At 36.8% G+C, this 12072-nt stretch overlaps 1 protein-coding gene across 1 annotated transcript in view; it reads left to right on the plus strand.

The window, feature by feature from the left end:
• Positions 1-10470, plus strand: part of CUNH10orf67 (chromosome unknown C10orf67 homolog) — a 122948-nt gene extending 112478 nt beyond the window's left edge. Inside the window, exons 18-19 of the mRNA XM_048812757.1 lie at positions 9711-9761; positions 10042-10470. Coding sequence (XP_048668714.1) covers positions 9711-9761; positions 10042-10145 — 155 coding nt within the window. The 3' untranslated portion in view covers positions 10146-10470. The remainder of the gene's footprint in view (positions 1-9710; positions 9762-10041) is intronic.
• The last annotated feature ends 1602 nt before the right edge of the window (positions 10471-12072 follow it).

Genomic DNA, 12072 nt, shown 5'->3' on the forward strand with positions numbered 1-12072 from the left:
TATGAAGATGTTATAAAACATTATTTTCCATTATTGGGTAGTTCATTTACTTATGAATTTGCAGAAGACTTTATGAATTCTTAATACTAACCCTTCATCAGCTGTATATTGCACAAATATCTTCTTCCTGTTTGTGATGTGACTTACCTGAGCTTTTAATGTCCTTTGTTGAACCAAAGTTTTTAAAACCAAAGTTTTTATGTAGTAATATTTTCCCAATCTTTTTAATTTATAAAAATGTTCTTTTATTAGCCTTTTTAAAGAAAAGCTTTCCTACTCTCAGTTTATAAAGGTAATCTCATGCCACCTGCTAAAAAAGTACCAATCTGATTTTTACACATAAGCTTTTTAAAGCACCAGAATTAATTTATGTGTATGGTGTGAGTTTGGATTTTAATTTTCTGTTCCAATGTAATAGCTGATTATCCATTGCCATTTCTTCTTCCTCTCCCATTTTTAAAACTACCTCTGATATTTTATGGCATGGAATTTTCATTGGTGGTATCACGTTGGCACTCAAAAAGTTTTGGATTTTGGAACATTTCGATTTCAGATTTTGGGATTAGGGATTCTCAACCTGTAGCACATTCAGACATCAGAATTTACTGTACAACAGGTAAATAAATGAACTCAAGCTATATACAGCAAAGTACTGTAATTGAATTTCAAAAACAGCATTTATAGGAAAAAATCAAGGATACATATCTTCCACTATCATTCATATAGTACACAAAAATATGTATATATATTATATATTTTCTGGTAAGATAGTTTCTAAACTGTCACCATCAATTTTGATGTTCCTTGTAGATTTGTCATAGTTATTCTTTATCAAGTCAATAACATTATCTCCTATATGCAGGGACTAAGAATTTTTATAATGAATTGATAGCCAATTTTTATCTGGTGATTTAGTTTGTCTACCTATTGAGCTGATCATTTTGATCTCTCCCCTTTCACCTGTTAATGTTGAAATATATTAAAATTTTGTTGAATCACAGTTATACTTTCTCATTTTTTTGTATATATGGGTAATTTTGATTCTCTAATATTTTATCTGGGATTTTTCTTCTGAAATGGGTCTATATTTTTCCCTAATTTAACTTTGTCTAACTTGGATATAAAAGTTATATTAGGCACAGAGAAATAATTGGCTGTTCTATCTCTTCTTTCAAACTACAAAAGTTTAAAAAAAAATAACTCTCATCTTTCCTTTGATGCTATGAAAATTTTGTCAGTAAAGAGGGCCTGGTATCCCTCATGGAGATGAAAGAAATTTTTGAACCACAATTTAGTTTCTTTAATAGCTGTTGGTTCTCTGTTTTTTATTAAATTCAATGATAGCACCATTTTTTCTAGATAATCCATTTTATCTAGGTTTTCAAATACATTGAACTGAACTTGTTCAGTATTTTACAATCTCTATAATTATGTCCCCTTTTCTCTCCCTGATGTTGTTTTATATATTTTATGTATGTTTGCTCTAAATCCTGCTAAAGATAACTCTTAGTCTTTAGAGTACTAATTTTATGTTGGTTCACTCCACTATTTGGGGGTCATCTGATTTAATTTGTGTGTTATCTCTACTATTAGTTCCTTCAATTTTTAAAATCTCTTCCGTACATTTTCTCTAGTTTACTCATTTCATTTTTACTATATTTTATATAAGTGCATTTATGGCTCTACAAATGTTAAGTTATATCCCACAAATTTTAACATATAGTATTTTGTTACTTGGCTCTAAATATTTTATTCCACCATGATTTCCTTTTTAACATGTGAGATTTTTTAAAGTTGTTTTTTGGAATCACTTTACCTTTAAGGAATAACTTCCAATTTTGTTGTCTTTAAGTTAGAAATGTGGTCTGTAAGATGTTGATCCTTGGAAATTTCTACAGACTTCCTTTGTAAAGCACTGTGTTGTTAGTATTCCATATGAACTTGAAAATAATTTGTTTTCTATTTTTTAAATACAGAATTCTGTTCCCTTGATTCAGGTCATCTTGTCAATTTAGTAGTTCAAATAGTTTTTATACTTCTAATCTATTGTGTACTAATCTCTTATTTTTCTGAAGGAGGAATACAAAAATATCTCAGTGTGACTGAGGATTTCATCAGCTTCTCTAATTATATCAATTTTATGTTACACATATATTTTAAGAGTCTATTAAATGTATCATAATTTATTATGTTTTCTTTTTTGTGGATTGTTGTATGCAGGGTTTCTTTTAACTCTAATAATTCTTTGATTTCTTAAATTGTAATTGTCTTATATAAATAAATGACAAATATAATAGCTTTCTTATTAATATTTGAATTGCACCTCTTTTTTCAATATCTTTATGATCCTTCATGTTTCTATTTTAGCAGCTTCCATTTGAATATTTTTTTAAGTCCCCTCTGATATCTACTTTTTGCATAGATAAATTTATTGTTTATAATAATTGTGATTATTGATATATTTGTACTTATTTCTCATTTTACCTTTGTATTTTCTGATACTTTGCTTTTACTTCCTATTATATTCTACAATGCTTTTCTTTAAATTGATAACATTTTCTTCTCTTCCCCTACCACTGATTTGAAAGATACAAGTTGTATTTCTTTTTTTTAGTGTAGAGTACGTGTGTGTGTGTGTATCCACACACATATAGACAATACATATATATGCATATGTATGTTTACAGTGTCATTACTTCAATAATCTGTTTGGTTGGTGAGGGCCTAAAATAAGTTTTGTTGGTCTTAATTTTTTACACCACTCTTAATGGTAAGTTTAGCAAGGTATGAAACTCTAGGTTAGCAGTTAATTTTTCCTTCCTATTTTGTTATTGTATCATCACTTTTGCGCTATGATATAAATCCGGTAGCAATTTGTTAATCATTTTCAGGTACTTCATGTTTTCTTTATGTTAGTATTTAAGGTTTACTCTTTATTTCTGGTGATGTGAAGTCTTACTACAATATATTTAGTGGTATGTTTATCCTTACCAGTATTCAGAGTACAATTTGGATTTGATGATTCACGTTTTTCTTTACTTCTAGAAATGTCAAAGCTATTAGCTTTTCAAATATCGCTTGTACAACATTCCCTAAATACATTATTTTCTTTTAAAGTACCTCTCTCAAAAAAAAATAAAATAAAATAAAGTACCTCTCAATCTATTCTCTGTTTCTAACCTACATTTTCCAATTTTTGTGTCTATTTATCTATTGTGTATATGGGTGAATTGTTCAATACTACCTTTCTTTTCTTTGTGGTTTTGTTGTTTTGTTTGTATGTTTGTATGGGTGCTAGGGTTTGAACCCAGGGGTGCTTAACCACTGAGCTACATCCCCATTAGTTTTTATTTTGAGACATGGTTTTGCTAAGTTGCCGAGGCTGGTCTTAATCTTGCTTCTGCCTCTGCCTCATGTGTTGCTGGGATTGCAGGTGTATACCACCATGCTTACCGACCTCTCAATTTTCTAATTCTTGCTTCAGCTATACCAGTTTATCCCATATTTTAGTGTTTTTGTTGTAGTGGCTTTTTTATTTCCAAGATATTTAATTTTGTTGTTTTTATAGTCACTTGTTCTTATTTTATTCTGGCCTGTTTTGTTACATTAATTTTTTTTTCTGTTTAATGACTATCCTTTATCTCTTTGAGTATACTAAACACAAGTTTTAAAATCTCTGTCAGACTATGTCATCAAGTTAAGTTTATGTGAAGTGAATTCATGTTCTGATAGCCTATCTTGCTGTTGGCTTTTCTAGCATTCTGTTCCTTTATCAGTTTTGGAATTTTGGTTTGCAGGCACAGCCTCTCTCTTCTCTTTCTCTCCCTCTCTCTCTCCCTCCCGCCCCCACACACCACACACAGAGTGTGGTGACCCATCTTCTCCTGCCTCTCTTACTCCTAGTCCATACTCAGGCCCTGTAAGTTTGAGGATGCCTGCTCCACTGTAACGGGAAGGTTTTTAGAGTGTCCAAACCAAGTGATTTGCCTCAGCTCCTCTGTATGATATGAGTTTTGACCTCCAGGCTCAAAGCTTTCTATAAAACAATAACTCTAGGTTAGACACTATCTTGGTTTTGTTGTTATTGTTTTTTCTCAACTTTGATTAAAGCTTCTGACAGCAATTAGCCAATTCATTCTTTCACCCAGTATGGAGCATTCTTAGCCTCTGTTGCCAGAGAGGAACTGTATTCCTGGATGTCATTATGAGTTTCTGTAGCTGAAAACCAAGAGGCCTTTGGTTTGGGCTATATAACTCATTTGCTAAAGTTGCTATAACAAAGTACCATAAACTGGGTGACAAACCACAGAAATTATTTATTTTCATAGTTCTAGAGATCAGACGTATGAAATCAGGGTGCCCGTGGGGTTGAATTATTGTGAGGACTGGGATAATACATTCCATGACTCTCATAGCTTTGGCAGACCTGAGTGCCCCTTTGCTTGTAGACTGTGACCTCTCTGTGTCTTCACATTATCTTTCCTCCACCTGTATCTGTATCTGTGCTCAAATTTCTACTACTGATGAGAATACAAACATATTGAATTGGAATGTACCTGTGATCTCTTCTTAATTGAATAATCTGCAATGACCCTCTTTCTAAATAAGGGCACACTGACGGGAACTAAGTACCAAGTGTTTGGATTGAGAATGTTTCCCCAAAGGCCCATATGTTAAGGGCTTGTTCCTCATCAGCTCAAGGTGCTTTGGGGAGGTGGTGAAGCCTTTAAGAAGTGGCACCTAGTGTGAGGTTTTCAGTGACTAGGATGTGCCTGGAAGGGTCTCTTGCACTCTCTTATTCACTTCTGATGAGCAGCTGGACTCCACACACACACTCCCTGCCATGATGTGCTGCCTTGTCACAGGCCCCAGAGGAACACAGTCAACTGAGCATGGGCTGAAATGTCTGAGACCATGAGCCGAAATGAACCTCTCTTTATAAGCAGATTATCTCAGGTGTTCGTTATAATAATGAATGAGTGAATGAATGGCAAGGAAGAAGTGAATCCTAGAAGGTTAAGTAGAGTGACTCCCTTGGAATCCACAGCCTTGTGTTCCCTCCCACGATGACTCTGGTCTTGGCCATGTTGACTTTCTTTGGCTAGAGAGACAAGAGCAAATGTAAAACCAAGAGAGTCTTTGACAATCCTTGTGCATTGAGCTTGCTCTTGCTACTCTTGAGAACTCCAAGACCTCCTTGAAAGCAAGTCTGGGGCAGCCTACTTGATGCCGAGAGTCATGAGGTTGGCTTGCCCGTATTATCCCAGCCGACAGCCAGCATGAGACCATTGATGGCTAACTGACCACAGAATACGAGTGAGCCCAGCAGGACCAGTCAGAAGGCCAACTGCCTAGGTTGGAGGACCAGAGAGCTCATGGAGGGACAGGGAGGGGTTGCGACTGGTCCTCTACCCTAAACTGAACTGGATTTTACCCTGGAAGCCAAAGATCTACTAAGAACCTCCTCCTAACTTCACTATGTCTATGAAGACCCTACTTCTACATAAGATCACATTCACAGGAAAGAGGGTTTCAATGTATTTTCCTGGTGGGTGGGAGATGGACAACCGCCTAGGTGAAGGCAGATATCAAGGTCAATAAACCTGGAACAGCGTGAAACAGTAGGGATCAGCAAGTCATCTGTTATGCTGGGCTCACTTGTATTCACTCATTCATTCCACAGACTTTAGGAAGACCTACTCTATACAAAGTCCTAGGGTAGGCCCTAAGGATGCAGAGAATTTTCCAGGGCTTGGATTTTTATTCTTGGACAGTCACTCAAAGACTGACACAATAAGTCTGACCAAGACTTTCAGAGATCCTACAAGGTAGCCTGAGCCTCTGCACTCTCCACTTCTGCAGAAATTACTACCTGATTACTTACAATTACTTATTAATAGCCTCTTCTCCTATAATAATGACCAAAAGCTAAAATGCAAAAACAAAATTCAAAATATTTTAGTGAGTGTATGTTTAAATTATAATTGAAAATTATTATTTTTATTTGGTGATCTAAGTCCAAACATGAAATTGTGTGATAACAGCATTTCCACTGAATATCTAAATGTCAATGATACGTTGTAGGAGCAGTTAACATCTTAATCATCAGTTGCTCACTTGTTCACAGGAATAAAGAGCTGCATGTAATTTCAAATTCATACTAGCAAAAATCAAGTAGACCAAAAGTGCAAATGAAAATCTTTTTCGAAAGCGCTATCTAAAGTTTCATATTAAGTGTATTTATTTTTCTCTAGGATTAGGACAGATTGCATTGGGAGCCCAGTCTTTCATAAAGAAGGGGGCGGGGAATAGAGTTGGGCCTTCGTTTCTCACAAAAGGCACAATGTGAAGCACATCTGTGAACATTGTATAATTTGTTATGTTTTACAAAGAGGTGGGTTTTTGTTATACACATACCAGAGCTATTTGGTACTGTTTCACCAATGATCTCTATTCAGGTCTAGAAAAGAAATTGGCCTCAGAAGAGTGAAAGGAGAGTAAATTTTTCTTTAAAAATTAGATACAGATTATCACTTCAAAATGCAGGGGGGGATTTTACAAGTGACGGTGTACTGATTAGCTTTCCAATGGACATCCAGTCCTTTATAAAACACATACTAGCCGTGGTCAACTGTGACCAATGTGGTTTATTATCTCCAGAAGAGTTGAACTGAGATTACCCATCTAATGTAATTGAGAAATGTTGGGTGAACTTGAACTGTTTCTTGGACATGAATGACCCGAGAATTTATTTGATGAGACAGGAAAGGCTGAATATGGTAACTCTGTCTTTGATGGTTTGGTATAGTCATTTCTTTAGTTCATTAGCAAGTTTTTCCTATTTTTTTATTACTCTTTTTTCTAGTGATTACATGAGCAACCTAATGGAAAAAAGGGCAAAACAAATAAATTAATTCTGTACAATATCTTTACAAAAAAATATTTACCATTATTGGCAAATATTCATGACAGTTTTATATAGTTAACTCTTTAAAAGGAAATATTTATTTTCAAGTAAAGAAAGTGAATGTTAATTAAGTTGTGAAAAATTAATAAATGCACTGTTTTTTTCATAATATAGTCCCTAAATCATTTCTAAAATGTTATCTTCTGATTTTGCCAATTAACAACAACAACAAAAAAAGGCATCATGAAATTGACATCTTATTCACCAAATGAACTCCTTTGCATATCCTGGTAAACTGGGCAGTGTGAACTCTCTCGTTGGTGACATCTCCATGAAACATGTATGATAACTTTAACAATAGTATGGCATACAAGGTGGCATTAGATGACACTGCTTTCTCTTCATGGATCTGCTCATATCTAAGATAAATTCTCCTTTATTCCCAATGACCAATGCTAAGGTATATTTTGTATATATAATATGTACACATATTGTGTATACATCTTTTTACTGTATTTAAATACTATATCTTTTAAATTATTCTCAGAACCTCTAAGAATAAATTATAAAAATCACACTTCACGCTACTAGTGACTCTTTAAATGGAATTTGTCATTGAAACGTTGTCATTAAAATAGAAAGGCCTTTTGGTTGTGCCCATACAAGCATAATAAATTGTATATGTTTGTGATACTGAATGACTCTTGCCCATATGCTGCACTGCAAAGCTACATGAATGAGGCATTTACCAAATCAGGCCCACCACATTAAACAGAAAAACAATCTTTATTCATGGTAACTTATCAGTTTCAATTAATCACCCCTAACAATGGAAATTCTGATGTGTTCAAGCAACTTGAAAGCAACAGGTCATCTCCAGGGCAGCCATGTTGTGTCTTTGTGCTGATGGTTTCAAACAAAGCAACATCTCCAATAAATATACATACATATACATACATACATGTGCATATATATACATATAAATGGGCAGTTACAGCTATGCCCTGCAGTGCCAACAAAATGCATGTGCACTGTATATGATTTTATCATAGCAAATGTTATTGTTTTCCTTCAAGTATTACTTTTTGAGCTCTGCAAGTTTAAACAAAAGGAAAGAAATTTCCATTGGATGACCATCCTTTCAGTTTCTGTGCTGCTATGTGAATAGCATTGTGCAAACCATTCCAATGGTTTTGAAAAGGGGTAACCATTGGTTTGATTTGGTTACACGGTTTAGTAAAGAGCTCCCTCCCACTGCCTTAGGGTCTGTGAAAGGTCTGTGACCTGTTTAGAACTGCCAAGTGAAATGTCATGTCGCCCCTCCCAAATGGGAGTATCTGCATTCATTTGATCAGTATAAAAAATGATTGGGGATGGTGAGATCAGTGCTTTTGAATTGCAATTTATAGCAGTTTACAAAAATGCACATTGTTGGAAAAGAAAACATGGAAGTGTTTCTTTCTAAATTGCATTACCTGTGAAATGTCATTAGTCTTTTAAGGATATTTACATCCTTTTTTTATAATTTGGGAGACTTACATCAACTAAAGAAAATCAGAATTATGTCACCTTATGGTTTTTTAACTAATATTTTGGGTTTTTGTCATAAAACTTATGGAAAACAATGAGTCTGAGTTCTTAGGATGAGCATGATTTCTTATCAGGCCCATTGACTAATTCCCTAAGATTATCTTTGGTAATGAGTTGCATTGGTAGAAGATCCCCCATTTTCTTTCCCAGACTGTGGAGGAGACTCACTTGTTGGTGAGTGGCTTATCTGTTAATTTCTAACAGACACGGAAATCTCTAGCATACTTACTCCACCAGGTTTCCATTGTTTCTTCAACATGCTAGTAACTCCTTGTGAGATGAATGCTTTTGAAACTCTAATGCCTGTAGACCATAGACATGTAGATGCACCATCTACATATATGTATAGTTTCACAAGAGGAAATGTCATTGTTTTCCCCATTAAGTATATAAAAGTTTACAAAAAGTTTAGGCAGGCTGTTCAAGTTCACAAACACCTAATTCACCCACCTGGGTTCTATGGGACGCAGAATGCAAAGCGCTTTATATTTTTTTCAGAAGTATTGAAAGCTCCTCCTCTTCATCTTTGGCATCAAGTGCAATTGGACATTACATCGAAGAAATCTTTGATTAAGAAAAGTTACCTTGGGAAAAGGCCCTCGGGGCTTCCCTGGTTGATAGTTGACTGAAAAAAGAGAAAGGCCCTTTTTCAGAAAAGACTTGACCCAGATAGACTCTCCAGCACTCCACTTTGAACCTCCCAACTATTGAAAGCCGAGGTTGTCACGTTTTTATCTTTGTTCATGTTAAGACTTGGAATGACAGCCTGGCTCTGTGTTCCCCTCTCCCACTGCCCCGGCTCCAAGTGTCCACATTGACACCTACCGGTGACCGCAGGCTGCAATTCTTTGTTGCCTTCTCCACGCTCCTGGCTTTCACTGGGATTAGCTCAAAGCCTTTGTTCCCCTTCAAAGCTGGAACATCACATCCCATGTTGTGGCTTTCCTGTCCCAGACCCCCAACGCTTTCCTCACAATTTACACACCAGGTAAAAGTGCCTCCCTACAGGGGCAAAGAAACTAGCCTGGGACCAGCCAGAGCTTTCCTAGTCTCCAATTTCAGAGCCCCTGCCAGTTTGGTTTTCTTTCCTTCACGTTTCTAATTTCCTATTTCATAGGGAGAGACAATGGAAATTTAAATCTTAGGTAAATTTCAGAGTTAAATCCCTGGATCTAAACACAAGACAATCTTTTTTTTTTAAATTATTTTACAGTGGGTCGTGTTTCTTCCCAGAGGATCAATGACTGGCCTTGGTCACAGGCAGGTAAGACCAGTTCTACACTCAATAGAAAAGCACTCTCTGAGGAAAAAGGGGTGGGAGTCTATTTTGAAGACCCAGGAGAATCGAACCACCTGATTGATCTACCCCTCCTTTTATCCCTAATCTCTCTTCCAGGTTACTAAAGAGATCCCCAGCTGGGCTAGATCTGGGAGGACCCCCCTAAAAACTTATGCAAAGTGTTACCTGGGGAAGGAGAAAGGGTGGAGAGTGGCTGAGGTCTAGTAAGTAAAAGTTTATAGCTGTTCCTTGTTCTCATTTTTAGTGAATCGAGGATCCTCCAAAGAACCTTGGGAGAAGATATGGGTACACCAACCCCCAATGAATGATGTGGACCCAACTGGGTTGCTCAAAGAGACCACAGAATAGAGGACCCTCTTCATCCTGGATGGCATATAATGCCTGCCTCCTTAGCCAGAAATACTGTCTCCAAGGCGTTTCTGAACCATTCAATGATTTCTCCAGATTAGGAACACTAACTCAAGCACTGCAATTTAGAATTGGAACACGCCTTTTGCCCGCATCTTTTCTGAGCCCCAATGAAACCTCTCCTGCGCTCCTGCAGAGTGAGCTGGGTGCATGGACCCTGAGGGGTCACCAAATCCATTCTAGTTGCCCGCTGGGGATCAGAGGCGCGCCCAGAGCCTAGGAGTAGGAAAGAGCGGACTTCAATTAAAATATCTGAGGCATTAAACTTTTTTGACACTCTCTAATTCATCCAGTCTCTAACACAAAATGAGAACGACTTGTTGCCTTCTGACCAGTGAACTAAGTCCTTTGAGAGTGAACCGTACACATTGAGGGGAGTTTGTATTTCCTTTGGGAAAATCCCCTATACTCGTCATTGGGTGCACGTGGCTCTGTATCCTAAGGACAGTAAACAAGTCTTTAATACATGGGGAAACTTTTTGAAGTTTTGCTTCTCGGTAAGTATGAAGAAGATCCAGTGCTAAGTTTAAGTGTTCAGTCTGGAATGTCAGGTGCCATTTATTGAAACACCCAGTTGCTTTTCTTCGTGCGTAATGTTCAACTTGGTCTTTTCTCTTCCCCTAAATACAAGTTCGGGCCTGTCCTTCTGTCTCTAAATCGTAGACTCCGGATTACAAATTTCTAAGGCTATTAAGTCTCAAGAAATGTATTTGTGGTAGTTGTCACATAAAGCTGATGTTCTCTGGTCCTAAAGAAAGCCAGAGAGGCGATTTATTTGTGCGTAAAAGGAACAAGATTTAATTGGAGAGAGACGTGTTATTTTGAACGCAAGTACATGGGGTGGCATAGTGCCGTGGAGCATTATTCGAGCTTCATCTACTATGCACTATATGCCACCGTCTCCAAAGGAGTGTTGCCCTAGAAACTTGTTTTAAATCTGCTGCTATATATCAACACCTTGTTTTAGCAGTCCTTGGCTGAATTACAGTTACACAGTTTGGCGCTTCTTTCAAATTTCCTCCCATCAGTTTGGCTAAAGAAAGGAATTTTTCTCCTTTAGAAATGAATTGGCTTAATTAGTAAGTAGATTAATGGCAATTGCTGGTGAGTTGGTTTCCAGCAGAGTTTCACCAGAGAGGGTTAATCGGAGTCAGGTCTGGAATCTTTCCCAGAACTGGCTGCCAGCCATTTCCACCAACCAATCAACCTTACAAGAATCGAAGGAAATCAAATAAAATTTATATTCTCTGTGTCATTCTTCTGGATCAAAATTTTCTAGGAAGCAGCCTCCTGGTTGGGTGCAGTAGAGACTGTTTTATGTCAGAATTTTAACAGAAATTTTAAGCTCCATGATTTATCTGAGTACCAACGTAGAATTTCCAGTGGCACAAAAATGTCTCCACAGAACACTGGGCGCATTGGAAACATCTAAGGTTCTGAGTTAATTTCAGGTTTAGAGAACTTACAACCCCCCTCCCAAGTCCGGCCCTAAATCTGTTATACACCAGAAGTCTTTCAAAAGTTTTGGTGTATGATTTGCAGTCTTTTCACTTATTTTTTCCATAGTGATAAAAAATGCATTCATAGTCTAACTTGCAGCTGCATTAGTCTTGCAAAAAAAAAAAAAAATCCCTGCTGAGAAATGCATATAATAGGAAAAACAGATCGGCTGGACAGCAGTGTAATTAATGCCAGAAAGGGCTGAGGCCGGTTTCATAGTTTGTCTTTTGAGGATATCAAGACGAGACCTGGTGAAAAATGACGCATGCTTTAGCATTTCAGAAAGCTGGCAACTGGCAGCGCTTTTCCTTTTTTCTTTGACTTTCTGCCGCAGAACAAAGAGGTCGGCAGAACTAGCTAGGTTGTA

This window comes from Marmota marmota, unplaced genomic scaffold, assembly GCF_001458135.2.
Source record: "Marmota marmota marmota unplaced genomic scaffold, marMar, whole genome shotgun sequence".
NCBI lineage: Eukaryota > Metazoa > Chordata > Mammalia > Rodentia > Sciuridae > Marmota > Marmota marmota.